This window comes from Protopterus annectens, chromosome 7.part1 (genome assembly GCF_019279795.1).
Source record: "Protopterus annectens isolate FY-2018-M chromosome 7.part1, PAN1.0, whole genome shotgun sequence".
NCBI lineage: Eukaryota > Metazoa > Chordata > Ceratodontiformes > Protopteridae > Protopterus > Protopterus annectens.
Genome location: NC_056740.1, coordinates 421,334,524 through 421,361,857, shown reverse-complemented (window position 1 = coordinate 421,361,857; position 27,334 = coordinate 421,334,524). Strand labels below are relative to the sequence as shown.

Below are 27,334 nucleotides of genomic sequence, written 5' to 3'. Positions count from 1 at the left end.
TTCCCTTGCTGTCAAAGGTTATTCAGAAAGTGCAATTCTTGGGAAGCAAAATGATTCTGATTGCTCATCACTGGCCTTGTCAAATTTGATTCCCCTTTCTCCATCCTTATCTCATGGACGCTCCTTGGATTCTGGACCCACAACCAGACTTACTGACTCATATGTCAGGGCAGCTGCATCCCTCTCTTTGGACCCTCCGGTTGACAGCTTGGCTACTCCACTTCCGTCATTAGTTAGGCTTCACCAATTTTCGCCGGAGGTGGTTCATATTCTATCTTCCTCTCATAAGCCTTCGACCAGGAGGATTTATTACAGCAAATGGAAGAGGTTTTCCATCTGGGCACATGCCAAAAAGATTGACCCTTGCACAGCTCCAATCTCGTCAGGATTGGAGTTCCTTTCTATGCTTTTCAACCAGGGTTCAGCTGCCGCAACCATTAAAGTCCAGTTGGCGGCGATTTCTACCTTTCATGTCACAGACGAACCTAGCCTAATGGCACATAGACTCTGTAAGGCTTTCCTGAAGGGCACTTTGTTACTTCGTCCTCCTTTCTCTGAACCTGTTATGCCTTGGGACTTAAACTTTGTTCTACAGGGTCGTACTTCACCCCCCTTTGAGCCTGCAGCCACTTGTGATTTTTTGGTAGCCATCACGTCAGCCAGATGCGTTTCAGAGCTTCAAGCTTTATCAATCAAACCACCTTATTTGATTTTTCATAAGGACAGGGTTTCTCTCAGACCAAATCCTTCCTTTCTTCCCAAAGTAGCGTCAGTTAGTAACCTTAACCAGTCCATTGAATTGCCAGTGTTTTTTCCTCAGTTCTCAAACAAGGCAGAATTCAAATTTCATCAGTTGGATGTGCACAGACAATTACGATTTTATTTGCACAGAACGAAGGATCTCAGAAAATCTGATCAGTTGTTTGTTTCATTTTTGGAAAATAGAATTGGGTCTCCTGTTTCCAAAGTCACGTTGTCCAGGTGGATTTCCAGTTGTATTTCTTTCATTTATACTTCAGGGGGAAGAGATTTACCGTACCGAGTGAAGGCTCACTCTACCCGGTCTGTATCTACATCTACAGCTTTTCAGGCCAGATTGTCTATGGATATTTGTGCTGTGGCTACTTGGGCAACTCCTCACACCTTTGTTACTCATTACAAGTTAGATATGGTATCTAGAGGCAGGTCTTCCTTTGGTTCCACAGTGCTCAGGAGTATTTTCCACTGAGCCTTCCAGGATTTAGGTGCTGGGGACGCTGTCCCATGGGTAAGAATGTAGGCGAGATTGGACTATATAACATCAAAAAGTTATGTACTCACCATAACATTCGATGTATGTAGTCCATCTCGCCTCACATTCTTACTTAGCCCCCCACCTTCCCCCATCCTGGAGGATCTGGAGGTTAGGCCTGGTTTCAGAGTTCCCTTCATTTTTGGTTTGTTCTTCCTTCCTTAGGTGTTGTTATGCATGGAGAATGAGTGCTGGTGCTCGCAGCAAACTTGATCTGGGGATAGAGAGCAGTGCAGCATGGGATACCATCTTAGCCCAGTCAATAGAAAGACTTTGAGCTAAAGTATGGCCGAGTCATAGCCGACATTCAGCTACGAACCCACGGGTAAGAATGTGAGGCGAGATGGACTACATACATCGAACGTTATGGTGAGTACATAACTTCTTGTTCTGTGTTCATTTCACTTGTTTTTCTTTTTAGGAACGGCCATTGTCTGCTAGAGAAAGGAGAAGACTAAAGCATTCTCAAGAGGATCTGTATCCAGTTGGTAAGATAGCTCAGGTTTTTTTGGACTAGCAAATTTCTTATTCCCTGGTTTGCTTAGCCACTTCCTTCCCTTCCATTAAACTGGCAATCCCGCTAGCTTTTATCATTTGCATCGTATGGGCTTGCAGCATGTTACTTATGGCCAAGGAGAAAACTGCAGCATAAGTGTAATATTAGCTAGTGGTTTAGTTAACCAGGGTTTCATACTCTTCTTAAATATTTGGTTTTTGTTACTCATATTCCTACAGAGCTATATCAGTTATATCTGCTCTGTAGTAACATCTAACAACTTTCTGTTATGTTTTGTAAGGGGTGGGGCTATTGTTCTCCATAACTGTCCCTAAAAGCACATTTTTGGTTGGAGATGAGTTAAAAGGAGTCCAAGTCCCTGTTAAACAGCATAAAGAAAAGCAGTGTTATACTTTATACTAACGTACTGTGAGGTTCATGTATTTAAGTAGTATTTGTAAAGCATATTTACACAAACTGTGCTATCAGGTTATGCTAAACTTTAGATGAAAATAACATTCAGGGATGTGGCCACCCATTTGCTGAGTTGTCTGTCCCTTCCTTTCTTCTGAACAAGCATCATTCCTGTACTGGACTCTGTGTTTGAGCGTCTGCCCACCTACAGATGCCACCGATTTCATGAAAGTGGTACTTCTCCATCTTTTTTTTCCCAGCTGTCAAATTCCTTCATACAGCAGATGAGTTGGGGAGTCATTGGACATCAGAATATCCTCTTCCACATTTTGGAGTTTCCTTGCTCTAAGCCTTTCTTTATAGATATATTTTTTGAATAATGGGTGTTTCTGATAAGAGTTATTATGTGGATGAGTCTTTATGCAGCTACCCCCACCACTTGCCCATGGGCTGTGCTTATTGGCTATGTTTTTGATTGAGCATCGTTGCAGTGCATAACTCGTAAGAATTTCTCCTCTAAAGCCCACATTTCTGCACTTTTCTGAAATCTGTTCTTCCTCTAACCATAATGCATATCTTGATATTTCGTACCTGAATCAGAAAGAGCTCTCAGTCTTGTGTGCTTCCCATTTCTTTTTTCCACTGTTCACACAGCTCGGTGCTTGATGCCTTTCTTTGGATCACTGTTTCAGTATTACTGACAGTTGAGATATACTGACAAGGATAGCCAGACATTCGGCCAGCATACCAAAGCCTATGTGCCTTCCTATCATGACATATGTCCAACATGTGACCTAAGCACGTGAGAGGGATGTATGGGCACAATTGCTTCAGAACTTTTTCACAGCAAGCTGGAACACAGAACTCTCAAACTTCTGTCAGCTGTATGATGCAGGGCAGGTAAGTATCCACTTGGGGGACTCTTCCTTTCCTTCATATTTTGTGACTAGAATGTTTTGTTTTATGTTGCCTAACAGGAAATGTGATTGCGGGAGACAAATTTCCTTACAGGGACAATCACTCTGTTTTGTCTGAGTGCTAGCCATAACTTCAAAGACTGTTCCATTGTATTAATCCTTTGATCTTGAGACCTTTAGAAGATTATCTTCCCAAAAATATATAACTGAAAATCGAAAGCTTAAGGAGCTAGTGTAAAATAAGATAGCTTCCAAGGCTTTTTATATGAACATCCTCCTTTGATGAAAAAAGATACTTAAAAAAAAATTAAGCTAAGCTTCAGCTGTCCAGTCAGATCCGGACCTCTCCATTTTGACTCTTAATGAGCCCGTGGAATGTCCAAGTTCTTTGGCTGCTCCTTCTGTGAAGCCGATATCGTGCAGCTTCCTTGCACATCCATTCCGACTGACAAGTCATCCACTTTAGGCAAGAAGAGGGACCCTTAGCTTGGAGGAACTAAGTTTGATAATTTATTAGGTGTTAAAAAGGCTCTGTGCAGAAACTTCCTCAGATATATTCTCCAATATTATGAATTAGATGTTAACTTGACAGATAGTAAGACATTAGATTTAGTTTCTAAGGATAAACATAAGGATTTTCCTTAGTGATATAATGCCAATAATTTTGTTGAGGTTTTGTTTTATAGGTAATTAGTATTTTATATAATCTCTAAGTAATATTTTCCATATTATGATAATTGTATATAATTTCATATAAATACTTTATGAATTTAGATTTATCATTAAAAGAAAAATTGTTGATTATTCTGCATAGATTTTGTGAGTAAGTAATAGCCAGTCATGAGGTGTCAGTTCATAGTATGTCATTATATATTGAATATCTACAACTTTTTGATTTCTCATACATTGTCGCCAGCAAATAAAATTCTTAGATTCCCAAGAAATGAAGACATTCTTATGCACCTTATCGAATAATTTTTTTATTATGCTAAAAAGTATTAGTAAGTCAAACCAAAGTTTGATATCTATATTAATATTTGCAAATTTTCTAAAACAGTTAAAAATTGATAAGATTTAGTTTAGTAGATTTTAACATATTGTGTTGCAAACTAATACATAAGGGATGCCATAACGTATTGAATTGGTCAGTCAACAGAAAGTTTTTTGATAAAGGATTTTATTTGATAATATAGTAAAATGCAGCAATTTCCAATTAGAATAATAATTTGAGTCAACCCAGTTTATAATAATTTTAATTATGGAAGTGTTAATGTAAGTTTCTGTATCAGGGAAATTAATTCCTCCTTGCTCCCAAAATCTGATATGATGTGTAATAGAAACTCTATTTCTACTAGCTCTCTCCTGTTGTTGACATGTACATATGTTGTGTATAGTTGCCTCTACTTCTGTTCATTTCCTTTGGTCCAGGACGAGAAGGTCCTGAAGTAATTTATGCATGTAGATCTCTTATATACCCATTAGCTCTTTTGTAGTTGGGTCATACCCAAGACATATGGCATGGGAGGAAGGTGCCCAAGCTTTGGTATGCTGCCTGAATGTATGGCTTTCCTTGCCAGGATATCTCAACCTTCAGTAATACTGCAGCAGTAATCAGTCTGATATCTACTGTTATGGTCGCGCCCCCACATCCCCCCAACTAAATATACCAACTCCGAGACCGCTCTACATTGGGGAAAGGGCAAATTCCGAAAACGGCCATGCAAATTCTTTCCCGATGAATGAATTCGATGATGTGGCTGTTCGGTATTTTAAGCGTTTGACGCTTAGGTGTCGATGAGTATGCATTGGACAACCTAAGCTCTCGAAAAATCAGTTTGTTTGAGAATTAGCTGGTTGTCAGTAAACATGATGCAATTTCTACATTGCCTCAGGATGACAGTATGCACCAAGCTGGTAATGGAGATAGTGAGAAAGCTCATACATGGCAACAGACCCTTTTTATTGATTTGATTGTTGTGATGAGAATATAAAGTAATGTCAGGAGTATCTGGTTTGCAACTCTGGGGGCAGTGCTTGTCACTGCAAACTAGTTACCCTGTTTGCAGCTAGGTATTGGTGAAATTTCAAGCGTGCTTTTACAGGAAACTATAGGTGTTTGCGTCTATACAGGCCACTGCCAAACATTTGAGGGTAATATAATAAATAAACTCTGATGATTTATGGATGAAGTATTTAGAAGGATATTCTGAAATTAGGCTAGACAGCAGCTAATCAAGCAGTACTTACTGAAAAGAATTAGCTTTGTCAAGTATGATGAAAAGAGGAGATTTGCCTGACTGGCTACTATCTGGCCACTAATAGTGTTGTTGTCACCGATTCATGCTGCTGGGATACAGTGCCCCATTGCTTCTTCTTTCACTAGAAAAAAAAAAACAATTGCACCAATCCCAAGATGTAAAGCAGACCACAGGCTCTTTGATGATCAACAGTTTTGTCCCAGATGATGCAGGGGTCTTTAGGCTTGTTGCATCCTTTTCCTGGTAGATGCCTTTGATAGCAACCAGAGCAATCAGGAAGTCCCACACAGACACTCCCTCCCCAGTCAGAGACAGTTAGGGATCAATGCACTCTGCTATTTCTCTCACCAGGGGCAAAATATAAGCACAAAATTCAAGCTGGCACCTATGAAACAGTTATCAGACTTTCTGGTGATCAGCAATCTCCAGGAAATAATGTCCCTCTGCTCTTTCTTTCACCAGGACCAAAACAGAAGCACTAATCCCAAGATGACTACTGAGAGTGAGACAGAATTGGTGGTCTTTGACCAGATGATGTAGATTTTAAAGGTAAAATGAAAAAAAAGGGTTAATAGCCTAAGGGTTGTAGTGTGCACTGAACAGTTAGATATGAAAGAGGGAGCAAGTCAGTCCTTAGCAATCTAAGAGGAGAGTTGCTAATTTTAAAAGAGCAAGATAGATTGGAAGGGGTGGGGTGGGCTCTTAGTATTCTGGATCTATGAAATACAGTGAGATGGCCAATAAAATTAAAAAGTTGAAGGGGAGTGATTTCACAAAATGCTAATTTCATGCTTACTGACAGTAGAGAGGGAAGGAAATATGTGGTCAAATTAACATAAGGGGCGGGCAACTAGAGAGAGAATTAAGTTTAAAAACACAACAGTACCAAGGTGGAGGATAGGGAAAATTTAATTACTGTGTGACTTACAAGAGACCATGGCTGTGGTCTGTTTGTTTCCAAGTTTAAATATGCAGTCGAAGCAGAATACAAGTAAAATACAGTGTGAGGAAAACATGCCACAGCATACAAAATAGAAGAAGACAGTGAAGCAATACAAATTATAAGAAAGCAAAAATAAACTAACCTTTCCCTGAGAGCAATCTATGGCAAAGTTTGAGTGAGTTTTTCCAGTAAAGCCTTGAAATATTTTACTTTAGCCCTTAAATAGAAGGTTTATTTCATAGCTCCACCCTCAGTTCACAGGTAATTAAACTTAATTGACCTGTTCTAATTTCTGTGTGACTCAGAAGACACACAGCTGTGGTGTCATTCCTGTATGCATTTGAAAGCAGAATGCAGGTAAAACACTGTGTAAAGTAAATACACCATGATATACAAAATAGAAGAAAACAATTAAGAAATACAAATTACAAGAACACAAAAACAAATTAACCTTTTCCTCACAGCAATCTGTGGCAGAGTTTGAGTGAGCTTTTCCAGTAAAGCTTTTAAGCAAACGTTTTTATAGAAAGAGCATTACCAAAAGATGGAAGACTTGTGGCATCCTTTATTGTGTTAATGAATGATTTATGCAGAAAAGTGTATTTAACTACTGATATGCTGACAGAGAAAAAGATTTCTCAAAAATGGCACCCTTGGTTAGCATGTTTTATGGGTCAAGTCATGGACTGACTATGATTGCTGGCATTTGCTGAGATACTGAAAGGAGGAGACATAGATGATTCGTGCCTTTTCCATTTCTTTGGTTTATTTTTGGGTTTTTTTCCAAGATTAAATAGAGGACTTTAAAATATTTTGGAGGGAAAAGTGCTAATTATTATTAGATTTCCAATTAGGTATCAGCTTTCTTTTAAGTAATTATGTTTCATAACAGATTGCTATAAACCAGTTCATAAACTAATAAATTATTTCTGCTGGCCATGTTTGTGTTGAAATGTAGTGTGTGTACATTTTGGAAGGCTTGATAACTGGTTGGTTTGATTAAATGATAGACATGTTACTAACGGTTTTACTTACTCAGTTTAAGCATTTGTTAAAATGCCTATTCTATGCCTCACTAAAGGTGCATGTATCTGCTATCTCAGCACGTCCAACACTTCTGTATTCATAGTTGCTAGTTAAGAAGTACCATAAAGTGGTCCTGCATTTTATGCCACACAAAAAGGGAAATCGTTTCACCATAGGACTTGATCTTTGTTTTAATGAAACTCAGCTTGCTACCTTTGAACCTGTTGCTTCCATTTCCCTCAAGTTTTTTGCCTGGAAGATGGAATTGCTGGTAGCATTAACATTTGCTAGAAGGATTTCTGAATGAACTGCAGGCCCTCACATTGTAGGGAACATTTTCAGATTTTTTCTGAAGTACATAGAATCAAAATAAGGTGATGACAGAGCTATCCTTGTGCCAAGCTTTTTACCTCACAGTTTTCCCCCATCACCTCAGAGGAAGGGAGATTGTGTCTGCTTCTCAACTAACCAGTCATTCCTTAACATGCTCTTATAACTGTTGATGTATCCACAGCTGCTGTTGCTGCTACTACTACTTGGTCAGTTATGAGAAGAATTACTTGGCTATGGTCTCAAAATTTACCAGATGATAAGGCAGAGATTTAAAATTCCCTCCTAGGCACAGATGCTACAAACCATTTCTTAAAATAGTAAAATATTTCTGCTTGCCCCCTTTTCAAAAACTAGTGGGTTTGTCTAAATGAGACATGTTACCAACAGTTTTACTTACCAAGTGTAAGCATTTGTTGAAAGAAAAGGCGTAATCCTTTGCCTTACTAAAGATACATGTATCTGCCATCTGGGCATGTCTAACACACCCCATATTCCTAGTTACTAGTTAAGAAGTACTTTTATTTGGCCCTTCTGCAGAGTTCACTTGATCAAAGAGACTTAATGAAAAAGTATATACCGATTCAGATGGTTATCCAGATTTTTTAACCCTCCTTTTTTAAGTCTGATAACATCTTTCCTTGTAATTCAGGCCTTTTTAAGACGCAAAGCAAGCAATATCACCAAAGTTCAAACTAACAGAATTTAAAAAAAACAGAAACAAGGAGGCTGGAAGATGAAATGTAACAAAGATCTGATAATGTCATGTTAGAAAACTCACAAATGTGCATTTGTTTTACCTTTAATTCATTGTATTTATCACCGTTCTTATCTGCTGTACACATTACTGTACAATGCAATGGTAAAACTCACTTTAATGACTGTATTTATCATGCATTACTTTTTGGAGTTTTATTAGGATATATCTTTTTATTCTGATTAAGTCTTATGCTAATACATTTTTTATTAAATTTGTATCTTTAAAGAACTCAATATTGTTTTATCTTGTTTTGCTTCACTCTTTTTTAATTTCTGCAAATTTTTTGGGTTTCTAATACCATGACAGGAATGGGTACCATTCCTAAGTCAAAGTATGATTAAAGTTCGTGAAGTTTCAATCTTTGATGTTAGCCAGAAGAGCTTTTTGCAGCACCCGCAGTGTGCCTAGTAATGACTCCTTCTGCAATTCATACAGTTACATGTATTGGTAACATATCTAAATATGATTATAGATTCTTTTTTTTACAAGACCCGTTGCTCCAACTACTACTATTGGAACTGTCTGGGTATCTTTCTTCTACATTGCCCTCATTTCTGGCTGCAAATCCTGATATTTTATGAGTTTGTGTCTCTCTGTACGCAAGACACTGTAGTCACTGGGTGTAGCGATTTCAGTGATCGGTGCTACTTTAGATTTCTATGTAACCACAACTTTAAAGTGTTACTTATTTGCAAATGTGTAGCTTTTCTCCACGGGCCTCCGCTGAAAATGGACATGTACCCAGTCAGACTTTCCCGGTTAACAAATGTAAAATAAAATAATAAGTAAAATAAATTCTTTTCATGGACCACTATATCTGTTTTTCTCGCATCTGTCTTTTGAACTGTAGGTAATGGGTGATACCATGTGATGTAGACTTCATCATTTTCTGTGATGGTTTGTGGCTCATGTTTCCAGTGTTTTTCAGCTAGTTCAGTGTTATAATGTTTGCACAATCCCCAGTGCAACAGTCTTGCCACATTATTATGCCTTTCAGTATACAGTCCTTCTGCCATTAGTATATCACAACCAGCAACAAGGTGTGCAAATGTTTTCAATTCTGTTTTTCAAAACCTATATTTGTCTGTTTCTCCCACATGTTCAATGGACTTTGTAAACCAACGTGTATGTAGCCCACTATCTTGGACCACCAATATTAACCTTTCATCTTTTGGTTTGAATTTGCCTCTCCTTAACGATCCCTGCGTTCGATCCTGAAAAAATGTTTTTCCAGGAGTTTTCTATATTTGCAACTATATGCATTTCCCACATTTCTTGCCTTCTCATCTGATCCTTCACCTTGTATTCTTTCTTTTGTTTTTGACACATTCAGTTGCTGCCTGATTTCTGTCTGCTTCGGTTTGATTTCCATTCCCACTTGACACTGATATGCTTCTGCTAGACTAAGAAGGGAAGTCATCTTAGATTCATTTTCCTCATGTTTCAAAACTTTCACTATGTTTAGGTATGTGAGGTCAGCAGGGTATATATGCAGTCCCATCAGTTTCAAGGAGAACCATACTGCTTTCAGAACGGGAAATACGTAATAGCAAATACAACTTAAAAAAAACAAAAAAATAAAATAATAAAATACCACCAAGACCAACGCTCCAAGAAGTAAGTGAATTTAATGAAACATTTAGTGCTTCGGCTTACACAGCCTTCCAAGAGTAAAAACACTACAAAATACTGTTTGCTTATATACAGCATATTGCACAAAACAGTTAATCAATTAAGCATACAATTCAAATCACATACTTCCAATTACATTCTTTGTTGAGTCCCTGAGGCTCCAAAGTACCATACTTTAAAATCAGCATAGTTTCTTTTTTTAAGAGTTTGTTTTTTAAAGATACACATTCACCTATGCCAACTTGCAATTTTTCCAAGACACAACCCCTAAGAGAATCAGGGTTAGAGCTGTGCGCTGTCAAAAAATGACTCCCAAGGGGACTCTCTAATTTTTTATTTTTTATGTCCTTAATATGTTCCTGCAACCTGACTCTAAAACTCCTGTAAATTTCCCCTATGTAAGACTTCTTGCATCCACATCTCAACACAAACACTAACCTCTCCTTATTACAACTGTATTCATGCCTATCTGTAAACTTTATGCCATTAATATAGGGAAAAGAGCTTACGACATATTGACAGATGGAACAACCATCACATGGATCAGTGCCTGTATTTATGCTTAAGCTCTGACTGACATTAACATCTGGTAAACAAAATTGGTTATGCACCAGAATGTCAGACACATTCCTAGCTCTTTTATATGCAATACTCACAAAATCAGGTAGTATAGAGTTTAAAATTTTATCCCGTAGGAGCACAGGCCACAAGCTACATGTTTTTTTTTTTTTTTTTTTTTTTTTTTTTAACTATTATAACATTATAAGTTGTCACTAAAACAACTTTCTTCTGCTCTCCATTGTTCACAGCTGCATTGGTAGATTGATTTCCACCAATACAAACATATTTTCCACTAGCATGGACATAATGAGAATCTCCCTGAGAGTTAACAGAATACCTCATGTCTATAATTTTTTGTTTAGCTTCCCTGTACAGCTGGACATTATAACCTCTCCTAATAAACATTTTTTCTGCTTCAGCTATCTCTAAATCAAAGCTCATATCAAGGCTACATAACCTATGAATTCGTAAGAATTCATTATAGGGCAGTACCTTGACCAAATGTTTGAGGTGGCAACTATTCCCATATAAAAATACATTGCTACATACATTTGAATTGCGCAGTGGTAGCGTTGTCGCCATAGCCGGCCTTAGCCATAGGCCAACTAGGTGGCCGCCTAGGGCACTGCTCTAGTAGGGGCACTTTTCCAGTATTTATTTAGTGTAGGTAGACCAGGATGGGGGCACCAGGTGGTGTGGTGGGGGGCGCTGTGGAGCCCTTTTGCCTAGGGCACCAGTTGACCTAAGACCGCTCCTGGTTGTCGCCTCACAGCAAGAGGTTCTCCGGTTCGATTCTCGGCTGGGGTGCCTTCTGTGTGGAGTCTGCATGTCCTCCCTGCATTTGTATGGGTTTCCTCCGGGTGCTCCGGTTTCCTCCCACATTACAAAGACTTACATCTGGAGCCTTTCTCCCCGGGCCTCCGCTGAAAATTGGCTTTGTTCCAAGTCGGACTTTCCTGGTTAACAAATGTTAAATAAATAAATAAATTCTATGTTCAAATTTCCTATGGAGACTAGTAGTAACTCCATCTAGGCTTATATCCAAAAGATTAATTCACTTGTGGGCCAAGCTGCATACCATCAAAGCTTAAGACCATAGTATTAGCTTGTAAGTCATTAACAAACCCAAGGGCCTCTGTCTGGCTTCCTTGACATAAAAAAATAAGATCATCAATAAATCTAAAATATAAAATAACCTTAGATTTGAAACAGTCGTGTCTGTAAATAAAATCATCTTCAAGTTTAGCCATGACTAAATTTGCATACATGGGGGCGAAAGCCGTCCTCATGGCAGTGCCCTGCAACTGTTGGAAAATGTCTCCATTGAACATAAAAATATTGTTTTTTAAACAAAACATAACTAAATATATCAGAAAATGAGACGTAGGAGAGTCCCCCAAAAAATGGAACAAGGCCTGTGTCCCTATTTCATGCTTAATATTAGTATATAGACTTTTGACATCCAAACAGAGCCAAAACATGTCCATATTCCAAACTTTATCCTTTATTTTATTCAAAAAGTCCTGTCTATCCCTGACATAGGAGGCTGTACTCATAACATATTTCTTAAGATGTTCATGTAACAACGCACTTATATTCTTCAAAAAATACCTCTGTGCAGATACTATAGGTTGGCCACTATTTATTTATTTATTTTACATTTGTTAACCGGGAAAGTCCGACTGGATATAGGCCCATTTTCAGCGGAGGCCTGGGGGGGAAAGCTCCAAATGTACAAAAACAAGTGTAAATACAGTGAAATTATTACAGTGAGTTATCACAAAACTGAGATTTGTTTAATGATATGTACACACAGGTACATGTTTTTCTCACATACAGCAAAGGTTGGAAGCAAGTAGCTGAGAAAGAAATAGTTAAAGAGTTCATCTGAAAAGGGAAAACATATATTAAGGTGGTTATCATACATGGTGTAGTGTTAACTTTAAATCTTTCCAGTAGGTGGGTGATATACAGAATTTTAAACCGAGTCAGAGTTTTATTCTTGTAATGAGGTTCTCATTTATGAATTATGTTTGAGTGAGGGTTAGTCAGGGTTTGTACAGGGACAAAGCCACTGCATTTTTAGGTATTTCCTAAGGGATTTTTTGGATTGGGATAAGGAGGGATCAGTAGTGAGTTCAGCAGGAAGTATGTTCCAGTTTTTACCAGCAGAGTTGGAGAGTAGTGATTCACCAGCTGAATTGCTGGTTTTAACAGTTTGCACTAGCAATTTTTTGGAAGAGCGAAGAGATTTTAGGTTACTGTAGGGGGGAATATTTTTCAGTATGGGTGTACTGTCTGGTTGGTAGAGGATTTTGTGAACAACTATTAGTTGGTTATATTGCAGTTGATAGGGTAGTTCAAGCCAGTCTAACGATTGAAGGTTAAGGCAGTGATGGGTTCTATAAGCTGATTCTGTGGCAAATTTGGCAATGTTATTGTAACACCTAGTAAATTTATTGATGTTTGATTTGCTTAAGTTTACAAAGATGGGTGAGACATAAAGAAGGGTCGATAGCAGATGTGTATGGGCAATAACAGTTGTAGCAGATGGGGTTAAGAATGGTTTAATCCTGTATAAAGAGCCTAATTTTTTATTAACTGTTTTAATAGTTTTGTCTATGTGAGCATCAAACTTGAGGTTGTTGTTGATGATCACTCCCAGTAGTTTAGTACTAGGTTCTGGGGAAATTATGGTACCATTGTTAGAAATTATGGTGAGAGGTGGTGAGGGGACCTTGCGAGTGGGGGAGAAGTGTAATAGTTTGGTTTTATTTGAGTTTAATAGTAGTTGGCGACCAGTGAGCCAGTTCTCTACTTTGTTGAAAGTGATTTGGGACAAGGATTGTAAATCTGTGGGGGAGGTGGCAGAGCAGATTAGGGTTGAGTCATCTGCATACTAAATACAAGTTGCATCAGGGATGACTTTGTACAGGTCATTAATGAATATGGAGAATAGGAGGGGACCTAATATAGATCCTCGTGGGACTCCAAGGGTGACTGGTTCATAGGTTCATAGGTAGGTACTAGGCTATCGGCCCAAGGGCCTACATAAGCCTAGCCAGCAAGGTACCATAGCTTACGCCACCCAAGAAAGTTATTTTCCTGTGCCACTGTCCAGCAGAGGCACAGAAGTGATCCCCGGGGTGTATTTCCTATTTCCCATCCACTCATCACGATTTTTCTTGAAGAGTGCTAATGAAGAACTTTGCTTGACATAGATGGGTAGCTTGTTCCAGAGTATAGGAAGTCTCTGGGACAGGAATCTATCCCTCCAGCGTGTCCTGTTTATCGTGGTGACAAGGTTTAGGTCCCTAGGGCGTGTAGCTTGGAGGGATTGGGATTTCTTTAGGTGTAGCATGTCCAACAGCTCTGGGTTTGACATAGCTTTATATGTTAGGCAGAGATCACCTCGGAGTAGGCGATATGCTATGGAGTAAAGCTGAAGTTTTTTGAGGCGGTCAGTATAGGGCATTTGTTTGAGGCCAGTAATCCTCTTTGTGAGGTACTTCTGTAGCCTTTCCAGCTGCTGCAGATGTCTTGAGAGGTACATTCCAAAAGGGGCGTTGTACTCTATAATGGGTCTAATGAGTGACGAGTAGAGTGGAACAATGACCTCTTTTTTTCTGGATGAGAACCCTTTTATGATGAGGTGTGCCTCATAGAAGGACTTCCTGACTACTCTGGTGATGTGACTATCAAAGGAGAGACTACTGTCTACCTGGGTCCCAAGGTATCTTATCATGCATTCGGTGTTAAGTAGATTGCTGCCTATGTGGTAGTTCATGGGTACAGAGTTTTTACCAAAGGGGATGACACTGCACTTTTTGGCATTGAGCTTGAGGCCATGGCTTTGACACCAGGCATCTGTCTGTAGGATGTCCACATCATTTGGGGACTTGACTATGGCTCCTATTTTGCAGTCATCTGTGAACTTCGTCAGCCAGAGGCCTTCTGTGTTAGCCTGTACTTCAGAGAAGTAGATACCAAACAGGAGAGGTCCCAGGACGGAATCCTGTGGCACTCCACTTGTCACTGCCTTGAGGTCAGATTTGGAGTCTGTAACTTTTACAGTGTGGGTTCTGTCAGTGAGCCAGTTGGCAACCCATCTTGTGACGTAGGGATTTATACTTAGTTTAGTGAGTTTAGCTATAATTCCAGAATGAGGGATGGTGTCGAAAGCCTTGGGGAGGTCAAGATAGGCTGTGTGAACCACATTACCCTCATCCATAGCTTTGGTGACTGCCTCAAAGAAGTCGATCAGGTTCCGGAGGCATGATCTGCCTTTCACAAACCCGAACTGGATGGGATCCAGAGTTTGGAGGTTACCAATGTCTTTGTTTATGAGTTCCATGATGATACGTTCCATGGCCTTGCAGACCAGGCTCGTCAGGCTAATAGGTCGATCGTTCCCGGGATCAGTGGTGGCTCCTCCTTTGTGGAGTGGGATAACTGTTGCTGTGCGCCATTCAGTGGACACAAAGTGTGATGCGAGGTTATTGAACATGGGGAGCCAGTTTCTTTTGAAGTTCATGTAAAACGCAGCCTGGGATGTTGTCCTGTCCCATGGATGCTGTGTTTTTGGCTTTAGAGAGTGCAGCTTTTACTTGCGTAGTTGTGATTACAGGGACTCTGCATTTTTCCTGTATAGTTATGGGCCCTTTAGGGGGTGAGAGGGGGGGTAAAGTTAGCACTGAACTGATCTGCTAGGATGTTGGCAATATCACTTGGTTCTGTAATTTTCTTGCCTGTGTGCTGTAACTCAGAGCAGATCTGGGTGTTGCCATCTAGATTCTTGACATAGCTATAGAATGCTTTGTGGTTGTCCTTGGATTTAGTAGCGATTTTGTTTTCATAGCTAGCTTTGAAGGATCTTATAAGGGATCTCAGCTTCTTACTGAGGCTGACCAGGGAGCTCCTCCATTCATGGGATCTTATTCTCTTGCAGCAGTTTCTTCCTTCTGTTGTACAGTTTGTTTATGGCAGGGGACCTTCCAGATTGGCTTCCTTTTTTTGGAGGATAGCATCTTGGTTCTGTTTTGGATAGCACGATACATGCACTCGTGTAAGTGCTTATAGAGTGCATTTGTGTAGGATTCAGCAGTTGTAACTGTATTGTCCATCTGCATGGGTGTCATGAGGTTCACCACGTCTGTCTTAAGAAGCATGAAGTTGGCTTTGGAGAAATTTTTTACTGTGGTTTCCTTAATGGGTGGGTGGGGATGAGATGTGGATATCAAGGGTGATTAGCTTATGGTTGGATCGGACCAGCGAGGAGTTGACTTCAGGTGTGGAACACCGGTCACTCATGTTGGTAATGACTAGGTCTAGGATATTGTTGCCCTTGGTGGGGGTGTGGATAAGTTGATCTGGGGCATTGGAGTTTATGAATTCCAGAAAACGTTGAGCTAAGGAGTTGGTACACGAGTAGTATTCCCAGTTAATGGTAAAAGGGATAATGGGTTATTCTTCCATAGTACAGCTTTGTTGCCTGTCACTTAGGTAAGAATGAAACCAGGTAATTGCTAGGTTATCTATGGAGAGTGATTTTAATGTGTTTAAGAGTAGCTGGTGATTTACCTTATCAAATGCCTTGGTTAGGTCAAGGAAGAGAGCTGAGGAGAGCTTGTTGTCATTACGGTTTTGATTTATTGTATGGGAGAAGGAGAGAAGGGCTGAGGTTGTACTATGGCAAGGTCTAAATCCATGCTGGGAGGGGGCTAGGTGAGTGTTTTGATTCAGATAGGCAAGAAATTGCTTGTGGATACATTTTCCCATTATTTTAGCAAAGGGAGATAGAATGGCTATAGGCCTATAATTTGAAAGTTCAGTGGAATCTCTCCCCCTTTATGAAGAGGAACAATGTGGGAGATTTTCCAGCTGTGGGGGATATAGGCTTCGTAAATAGTTCTATTGATTAAAATTGATATGGGGTATGCTATTTCATTAGTGGCTTTTTGGAGATATTCTGCAGGTAGTTGGTCTGCTGAAAGGGTGGTGGGTTTCAGTTTTTATGGACCTAATAAAAGATGTTGGTACTGGATCAGGCTTAAAGGGGATTTTATTATCAGGTGTGGGGTTGGTGGTACTTGAGGTATAGAGAGATAGCTTACTGGCTAGGGTTTGCACGATTTCTGTAAAGAAAGTGGTAAAGGTGTTAGCAACAATTTTAGGAGGTTGTTGGAGGGTAGTTAAGGGGTTAGTGATAATTGATTGGCCTGGGTGGAGAAGTTTGCTTATGCCTGACCAGAATTTTTGTGGTTGATTTTGGTGCTTTTGTTGCAGACAGTAGTAATTCTTTTTGTCTAGCATAATAGACTTCTTTGTATCATTTCTCAGCTGTTTATATATAAGGTGGTCTTTTGGGGATTTAGTGGTTCTACAGGACGTCCACGCTTTGTTTCTGCTAATAATGTTTTGTCTTGTATCATTGGACAGACATGGTGCTACTTTGTTATTGGTTCTGATAGTGCGTGGGGGAGCATGTTTATCCAGGATAGCAAGAAATGTAGAGTTAAAGTATGAGACTGCTTCATCTAGTGGAAGTAGCCATAGGTTGGACCATTCACGTGTTAAGTTCATTCTGAAATTTATTTTGAATAAAGTCTTTACAACTTCTAATGAGGAAGATTGTTGAGGAATGTAATTTCTTTTTCTGATTATATAGGTCAGGAAGTGATCACTAAAATCCTCAGGTAAGGGTGCCTGTTTTATATATCTGGGGTAGTTTGTTTATTAATATCCAGTCTAGGATACTTTCCTTGTTAGGCTTATTGATTCTGGTTGGGGAAGATATCATCTGGGAGAAGCCTTGCAAATTTATATGGGTGGAGGGGAAGGCTGAAGAGAAAGTATTCCAGTCGATATTCACATCCCTGAGAATAATAGTTTCCTGGGGGCAGTTAGTGTAGAGCCATTGGAGGATACCCTCCAAGGTATTTGTGTTGTCACCTGGGGGAATATAGATACATGCAATGTTTATAGATTTGCGTTTGTTGAGTTGGACCTTTGTGATGATTATTTATGCATTGTTAGTAAACAAGGCATTTGGGGTACTAGTTTTGGATACTTCCAGAGTGGATTTATACAAGATGGCTACCTCCCTCCTTTCTTAGAGATGTGATCAAGTCTTAATATATTGTACCCTGGGGGTATAATCTCATTATCAATGGTAGTAGGCTTGAGCCAGGTCTCAGTAAGGTATAGTATATCAGGGGAGTGGACATCCAGGAGGGCATGTAAGTAGTGAATTTTCTTGTTTATGCATCTGATGTTTAGATGACACTCTAGGAGTGAGTTGGGGGCATTATTTGAGTTTCGTAGGCTAGTATGGGTGTTGTTTGTGGGGCTGATAGTAACAGGTGGGGTTGGGCCTGGGTTAGGGTGGATGTCACCATCCACTATGAGGTTAGGCAGTAATCTAATAGCAAGTTTCTGGAGTTTTAATAAGAGTTTGTGGTAGTATTTAGTTCTAGGATTTATATATGAAGTATGAATGGGATATTGAGTTTTTGCATTAGAAGAGTTTGATGAGAGGTGGGGTAGTGGTTGGTTAGAATTATGTGGCTGATTAGTAGTACTGGTTTTGGTTCTAGGGTAGTGAGTGCCAGGGAGGTGTTGGTATTCATAGGCTGTGAGAAGATAGAGAATCATTAGTGGGGGTATTAGGCAGTAAATAGGATTAGAGTTTGAAGATTTGTTAAAAGTATGTGGAGGCATTGTAGGGGTATTTGAGTAATGCTTGTTTAAAATAGAGTTGGGGTGTTTATAATTAATGTATAGTGAGAGACTGGAGATAGTTTGAGTAATAGGGCTGGGTTCTGTGAATGATTAGATGTTATGTGATCCTATTTCGCCTACATTCTGTACTGATGGGCTCGGAGCCGATCCCTCGGCTCCGACTCGGCACGCTATGCTATAGAGCGAAGCCTCTTATTGGCTGAGCTATTTCTTATCCCAGGATGCACCACCACTAATCCCCCAGATCTCGTTTGCCGCTTACAAGCTAGGACGTGGTCTCAAACTTGGCTGAGCTAAGTACTGTTTTCTTCAAAGTTTCCTGTCAGGAATTTTGCTATTTTTACCCCAAAAGCTGTTTTAACAGCTATTGTTGTTGTATGAGTGTGTTTGATAATTTTTCTTGAGAGAAATTGTGTTTTGGTTGAAGGGAAGGTTTCCCGTTTAAGTTAGAGGGGCCTTCCCCTATTCTTTATCTAGCGTTTTTTCTGGAGGTCAAGTACCTGCTTAAGTTAGAGGGTCTTGACCCTCCTTTTCAGTAATTTTTGTCCTGAGTGATATTGTACATTGTGTATTGTCTTGTTAAAAAAAAAAAAAAAAAAAAAACTTGGTTTAAGTTTTCTTTGTGGTAAAACTCTCACTGTACAGCTACTTTTCACTTGTTTTTTTCTAGTAGCCTGTTAAGTCAGCATGTCTAAGGAACATAGACCCTCTGGGTTTAAAAAGTGTGCGAGGTGTGGTTACAAAATGTCGATAACTGACGACCACTCCTCGTGCGTATATTGTTTAGGCGCCAAGCACCTACAGGAGTCCTGTAGCGTGTGTCATGCCTTTTCTGCTAGAGTCCTCCAAGAGAGGAAGAATAAATTAATATTAAAAGGGCTGATTAAACCCTCCTTCGAGGAGGCCTTATCTTCCTCTTCCTCTCCTACCAAGAAGAAAAAAGCGTCGGCTCCGACCAGTCTGTCGGAACCGACTGCCAAGAAACCTAGGCAGGCTTCTCCATCGGCTCCACGGACTTTGGAGCCGAGGGTGGAACGGTCTGCCTCGATGCCTCCAGTCTCGACCCCTCTGGTTTCGAAGCCGAGGACTGGGACATCGAGAGACGGGTCACCTTCTTCGGCTCCACTGATTTTGGAGCCGATGAGGGTTGCCGGCTCAGACTCTTCCCCTTCAGCGCCGAAGTCCTCATCGGCACCGAGGGAAATTGTTTTGAGGTCTCCCTCGGAACCGATAGTAGTCGAATCCATTCGGAGCCGGTCTTCTAGTCCTATGGAGCCGATGGAGAAGTCGGTTCGGACCCGATCGGTGTCATCTAGATCATCCAAGATGTCTGATTCGGACATCGACAGGGTGCTCCTAAGACTTTTCCAGTCTCCGGTGTTCCAAAAGTTAGTTTCGGCTCCAGCCCATTCGGCTTCAGAGCCGATGGTCCACCCTGTTGTTATGGTTCCTCCTCCAACAGCCTCGGCACCGTTGGAGCCGGTGCTGGTGGAGCTGATGGAGGTTTTCGGGTCGGGCCCGACCCTTACTCCAACCCCGGCTCTCGAGTCGGAGTTCAGTACGCGGACCTCCTCTGTCGGCCCCGGGGGGGACGCTTCGGGATTGATGCTTTCGGTCCCAAGCCTTCCTCTCGGTGCGTAGGCTGCGGGGGTACTGTCTACCGTTGTGGCCACGAAGGTGGGACCTTCCCAGGATTCTGGTGGTCCTGCCTTCAGGGCCATGAGGAGTGCGTTAGCCAAATCTTCTTTGGCTACCTCCACGGTCTCCCCAGCACCTTCCCTGCATACGGAGACTGGGTCTTTGGCAGTTCCCCTGTCCTTAGACAGCGGAGCCCCGGGGCCTGAGGTTACCCCCACTGGGGGTTCCCCCCCTCCTGGAGGTCCCTCTGAAGCTTCTTCGGAGGAACCCCCCGGGAAAAGATCGTGCAAGAGGAAGCACGTTGACTCCCCCGATGAGTCTCTCACATCAGACAATGATCTTGATGATGCAGAGGGGTCCCCTAAGTCGTCCTCAGATGATGTCTCCTTTGCAGACATCCTGGAAGTCCTTAAACAACGAGGCGGCTGGCAATCCAAACCCCCTTCTGCTGACGAGTCAGTGTTCCTTAAGGCCTTCGGGGCTCAGCCCTCCGCCTCCTGGGTGTCTCCGCCCTTCGACAAGCTCCTAGATTTGATCTGTCGAAGGGCGTGGGAACACCCAGACTCTGTGGAACCGGTGCCTGCTCGTCCAAATAAGTTCCTGTCAGCACCCCCAGAAAAGGAGTTCTTGACGAAAGGTGTGGCTGTAGATGCCTTGGTGGTGGCATCTGCTACCCAGCAAGATGTAGCAGAGGCTTCGACGTCCGTCCATCCTCCTAATAAGGAGTCTAGGAGCATGGATCGGTACGGTAAGCGCACCCTAAGTTCAGCGGCCTTTACTTTAAGGTCCTTGAACTATCTAATGCACTTTACCAGATTTCAGAGGGATCTGATTAAAGAACTTTCAGATACTCTCTTGGGTAACCTGCCTGAGCAGCTGGCCCAGACGGTTGGCTCTCAGCTGGCTACGCTGTCGTCCATATCAAACTCGTCCATGAGGCTCATTTCTTATGTGGCCGAAGGGGCGAGTAGAGCGGCGGGTACAGGCGTTGATCTACGGAGGCAAGCCTGGCTCCGCCTGTGTCATTTTGCGGAGGCCTTTAAGTCTTCCTTTGCCGACGCCCCCTTTGATGGGTCCTCTTTGTTTGGACCCAAGGTAAAGGACACATTGACCCGCTGCGAGCAAGAAGGTAAGACTTTGACTGCCGTAGGGGCATGATTTTCCACTCCCTTTCGGCCTTACCCCAAGGCTAAAAGAGGAGGGAAAATGTGGTTCCATAGATCTCAGAAGTCTTACCCCTCACAGCAGGACGATCCCCCTTCTAGAGGCAGAGGAGGGGGAAATTCTTATGGAATACGCCATCCCAGAGGCGGCAGAGGCCCCCGCAACACTGGAGACCGCGAGTCCTTTCGTGGCTCTTCAGCCTTTCACAGTCCCTGAGGGATTGCCCGACTGTGCAGCTCCGGAGCCAGTCGGGGGTCGTTTTTCGAGGCACCTAAAAGCCTGGGAAGGTATCACTCGGGACCGATGGGTGCTTCGAATTATCGCCGGAGGTTACGCTATCCCATTTTCTCACTCTCCACCTCAGTCCAAAAAAATCCCGGACCCGCCACCCAGTCAACGGGAGATTGCAGCCTCAGAAGTTTCAAAGCTGCTGCAAAAAGGAGTCATCCAACCGGTCCCTGCAGACCAGATCGGATTAGGGACGTACTCAAGATTCTTTTTGGTGCCAAAAAAGACCGGGGACTTGAGGCCCATTTTGGATCTCAGCATTCTAAACCGTTCAGTCAAAAAGTCCAAGTTCCGAATGGTCACCCTGCAATCCATTCTCCCACTGCTGGAGAAAGGTGTTTGGATGTGCTCCATAGATCTCAGGGATGCTTATTACCATATCATGGTACATCAAGCGTCCAGGAGACATCTGCGCTTCAGCCTAGGAGACAGTCATTTTCAGTTCAGCGGCTGCCCTTTGGTCTCACCACAGCCCCCAGGGTGTTCACCAAATGTTTGGCGGTCGTGACTGCTCACCTGAGAAGTCTAGGATTCCAGGTGTTTCCGTATCTAGATGACTGGCTCCTAACTGCCACCTCCAAGCATCTACTATTGCGGAGCCTACAAGCCACGATATCACTGGGCACTTCCCTTGGAGTCACCTTCAATTGGCCAAAGTCTGTGTTGCTGCCATCTCAACGCATAAGATTCATCGGAGTAGAGATAGACTCAAACCAAATGCGGGCCTATCTACCTACAGAAAGGATACAAACCATACAGGCTCAAGTTCGTGCCTTACTTCCCAGATCCAAAGCCCCAGCCAGAATGGTCCTGCAGCTATTGGGATCTATGTCCGCCACGGTTCTTCTAATTCCCCTAGCAAGGTTACACATGAGAATTCTCCAGTGGCTTCTTTAACTCAGTGGTCCTTTCAGGATCTCCCTCTCAGTCACCTCATATGGATCACTGAAACCTGCAAATGGGACCTTCGCTGGTGGCTGGTGCCCTCCAATCTGGATCAGGGACGACCCTTTGTTCCGCCTCCTCCTGTGGCCACTTTGACTACGGACGCCTCCCAGATGGGGTGGGGGGGGGCATTCCCTGGGCAGGTCAGTCCAAGGCAAATGGCATTCGGAAGAGTCCCTACTTCATATCAACATCTTGGAAATGAGGGCGGTGCTTCTGTCTCTACAAGCCCTTCATGTTTACCTCCCTCAGGGCGTAATTGCCATTCACTCCGACAACATTGTCTGGTACCTGAACAAACAGGGAGGGACCAGATCCTACCCTCTTTGCAGAGAGGCCATGAGAGTTTGGGAATGGGCTGTGTCGACCAAACGTTTTCTAGTGGCGACTCATATCCCTGGCAAGTCCATTGTGATAGCCGACAGACTGAGCAGAACTATCCTCTCTCCACACGAGTGGTCTCTGAACATTACTGTTGCAAATCAGATTTTCAACAAATGGGGAATTCCTTGTTGCGACCTCTTCGCAACCCCGCTGAATGCGAAATGCAAAAAGTTCTTCTCCCTCACCCCGGCTCCGGGGGAGAGCCCTATGGACGCACTAGCCCATCCTTGGCCCCCCGGCTTGCTTTATGCTTTTCCCCCAGTTCCCCTCCTTCCCAGAGTGATCCAAAAGGCATCTCACTTGGGGAGCAAAATGATCTTAGTTGCTCCTTACTGGCCTCGTCAGGTATGGTTCCCCTATCTTCGGAAATATGCACTGGAAGGTCCATGGTTCCTGGATCAGATCCCAGACCTATTGGTTCATCAATCGGGACTACTCCACCAGTCCCTACACACCTTAAAATTGACGGCTTGGCTCCTCCTCTTCCGACTATAGTCAGGAATCATACCTTAGACCCGGAAGTTGTACACATCTTATCTTCGGCCCACAAGTCTGCTACTAAGAAATTGTATTCTAGCAAATGGAAGAGATTCGCTATTTGGGCTCAACTCCGGGGTCTGGATCCCATCACTATTCCCGTATCAGAAGTCCTGAAATTTCTAACTCTCCTTTTCAATCAAGGCTCTTCAGTCTCTACCATCAAGGTTCAATTGGCAGCTATTTCCAATTTTCACGAGTCTATAAACCCACCTTTAATGAGCAACAGATTGTGTAAGACCTTCATGAAAGGTGCTGCGCTTTTACGACCTCCAATTTCTCATCCTGCTCCTCCATGGGATCTTGATATGGTGTTACATGCCTTAACTTCTCCCCCCTTCGAACCGGCAGCAACATGTGATTTAAAATTTCTATCGTGGAAAACTGCCTTTCTGGTTGCGATTACTTCTGCCAGAAGGGTTTCAGAGCTTCAAGCTTTGTCTGTAAAACCTCCGTACTTGGTTTTTCACAAAGATAGAGCATCTCTCAGGCCAAATCCATCCTTTGTCCCCAAGGTTTGTTCCAGTTTTTGCCTACAACAGTCATTAGAACTTCCAGTCTTCTTTCCGAAGTATTCAAACAAAGCGGAATACATATTCCACACATTAGATGTCCACAGGCAATTACGTTTTTATTTAGATAGGACCAAACAAACAAGGAAAACAGATCAATTGTTTGTATCCTTTTCCGATAATAAATTGGGCAAAGCCGTCACAAAGGTCACTATTGCCAAATGGATCAGGGACTGTATTACTCAAGCTTATTCCTCTTCTAATAAAGAGCTTACGACCTCTGTCAAAGCTCATTCTACAAGAGCTATGGCTACTTCAATAGCATTCCATTCTAAGCTTGCCATTAGTGACATTTGTGCTGCGGCTACCTGGTCCTCCCCGCACACTTTCATTACTCACTACAAATTGGATGTGGCATCTAGAGGATGAGCTTCATTTGGTTCCACAGTGCTCAGGAGTGTTTTCCAGTGAGCCACCCAGGATTTAGGTGCTAGGGACGCTGTCCCATCAGTACAGAATGTAGGCGAGATAGGATCACATAACATCTTTTAGTTATGTACTTACCATAACTTTAGATGTTTGGGATCCATCTCACATTCTAATAACCCACCCTCCTTCCCCCTTCCTTGGAGATCAGAGGATATCAGAAGGTCCGAATCCTGTTGTTTCATCTTGAAACATCTGGCAATGTTATATAAACAAGTTGTGTATGTGTGCATGAATGCGGACAAACAAGATCTGGGGGATTAGTGGTGGTGCATCCTGGGATAAGAAATAGCTCAGCCAATAAGAGGCTTTGCTCTATAGCATAGCGTGCCGAGTCAGAGCCGAGGGATCGGCTCTGAGCCCATCAGTACAGAATGTAGGCGAGATGGATCCCAAACATCTAAAGTTATGGTAAGTACATAACTAAAAGTTAATGCTGATTGATTCTGATGAGTGGGAGTGGTGTCAGATGAGGGGGAGTGGCAAGGTGATAAGTGTAGGACAACTGGGGGTGGGTGAGAATTGGGGAGAGGGTAGGGGAGGGAGCTTGCAGGGCGAACAGAGCAGGTAGAGCCAAAAGAAGAAGAAGAAGATCGAGGAGAACAATCAGTCTGTGGAGTGCTGAGGTCTGAAGGTAAGTGTGTTGAGATATATAAGAAGGTAAGTGGCTTAAAAAAAGATAGAAGTAGGATTATAGCAGAGTGATATAAGGAAATATTTGTATGGTTATACTGGGACCACAGTGTGAGAGAGAATAATAATAAAGAGATGACTAAGAGCTGTGTTAGGGGGATTCGATGAAGAAGAGGTAAAGGGATTTAGTGACTCTAAAGCTAGTAGTATGGAGCCACCTAGTGGGCAGGTGGAGCACTTGGATGCAGTAATAGTATGGAGTTTCCTAGAGGGCAGTGGGCTACTTACATGTGAGCACACTACTGGGGATTCCTATGAAACAAGGCAGAAAAGCTAAGTCAAAAGATGGTGCCTTTCTACATCAGGCTTTTTGATACCTCTGTAATTAAGCAGGAGTGGGAAGGGCGTTGTGCAGGTTCAAGGTGGAGGAAGGGGTAGACACAAAGTAATGCAAGGTTGTGAGTCAGAAAAACTGGATAAAGCTAGCTGCTAAAAAGAAAACAGGAAAACCAAGCTAAGTTAATTCCAGGTCAGTGTAGTGCAGTATTTAACTAATAACTACAAATGTTATACTACTAATCTAGTACAAAGCGGTGAAAAGGACCACCACTTCTGCAGGGAAAAACAAAAGAAGTATGGGTTGCAGGTACATAAGTAAACTTTTTCCAAAAGAAAGTAGTTTTAAGTAATTGACCTAGGAGTACTATAGGAAGAGAGAAATGGGGGGGGGACCAGTAGTGTGCACACGTACAGTGAAAGGGGAAACAGTCTTCACTTTGAAGGATAGATTAAATACAACTCTAACATACACTAGTGTAGCTGAAAGCACTTTAGTGTTCCACCGACGCAGGGTCTCACAGTGCAGGGCAACGAGACAGCCTTGGGTTGATTGGAGGTTGGCCAAGACACAGGATGTAACATTTGCTGAGGGGAACTAGTGTAGCTGAAAGCACTTTAGTGTTCCACCAACGCAGGGTCTCACAGTGCAGGGCAACGAGACAGTCTTGGGTTTATTGAGGTTGGCCAAGACAGAGGATGTAACTTTTGCTGAGGGGAATGCAAGCACACTACTCTACAAAGGTTAGTTAAACCTTTGTGTGTTTTAGGTAAGCAGTAAAAAACTGCCATTGAGCAGTTTTCCACTCCAAACTTCTTTTCCACATCCTTAGAGGTAAAATACGCCAGCCTTAGGCCTTTGTCTAGCAAAAGTTGATACTGCTTAATAGCTTCAAAGTAATCAGAAACATCACATTTTCTATAAATTTCTACATTATTCGAATGTTTATAACACATCTCTAAGTATTGTGTGAAGTGCATGATTACAGTCTGGTTGCCCTTGTCAGATGGTTTAACCACCCATCTTCTATCATTACCAAATTCCAATAGTTAAATTAAAACATATGTTAGACATATTCTCTTTAGAGGACCAGTACTTTTTTTTCAAGAGTAGCAAAAACCCTTGCAAGGTATTATTTGGAAAAGGTGGAATAAAAGAGCTTTTAACAGAGATAGCATCAGTATTCAGTTGGCAATATGCATTAAAATCATCCTCAAAATAAATCTTCCTGAGATGACGGGCATGAATAAAAAGAATCCTCATCACTACTTTCATAACAGTCAATGTTAAGTTGTCAATCTCGCCTTCATTCTTGCTTGATGGGTTCGGAGCCAATCCTCAGCTCCGACTCGGCACTTGCTAAGCTCGAGAGTCACTTTTACCAGCTCGAGGCAGCCCCATATCCCATGATGCAAGGCGGTAAGTACCCAGATCTCGTTTGCCGCTTCGCTGATGAGGTCCTCCTTTTACCAGCTCCTGGTAAGTGTTTATTATTACTAAACTTTAACCCCCAATCAGAAAATTTTCTCTCTTCCTTATAATTCTATCTTTCTTAGATAATTGTGAGGCCTTTTCTGACTAACTTTACTTTTCCTTCTTTACCTTTTTAGTCAGGCCTTTATTCCCTCCCATCCCCCCCCCCCTGTCAGGGTGTGTGTGTGTGAGAGTTTACTTCTCTTACTTAACTTTACTTGTCTGATTCGGGACTGTGTGTGTAGTGTTGTTTTGAAAGCACTATGTCTAAAGAACAGAGGGTCTCAGGCTTCAAGAAGTGTGACTCATGCTGTCAGAAGATGTCTCTGACAGACGGTCACACTTCTTATTTATACTGCCTGGGACCTCTCCACCTGCAGGACTCCTGTGCAATTTGTCACTCTTTTAGCCAGAGAGTCCTGCAGGAAAGGAGAAATAAACTTATTTTAAGGGGTCTCCTTAAACCGGAGGGCTCCCCGGCAAAATCGGCTCCGGGCAAGCCTTCTAAGACTACCAAGGCCCAGGCTTCAGTTTCTAAGCCTCCAGCCTTGGCTCCGACTCCTTCGGAG

General features: G+C 42.2%; 1 protein-coding gene across 1 annotated transcript in view; it reads left to right on the top strand.

The window, feature by feature from the left end:
* The window catches only part of NEK4 (NIMA related kinase 4), a 1,767,660-nt gene that overhangs the window by 1,178,589 nt on the left and 561,737 nt on the right, over positions 1 to 27,334 (top strand). The window contains exon 11 of the mRNA XM_044078881.1: positions 1,713 to 1,779. Within this exon, the coding sequence (XP_043934816.1) occupies positions 1,713 to 1,779 (67 nt within the window). The remainder of the gene's footprint in view (positions 1 to 1,712; positions 1,780 to 27,334) is intronic.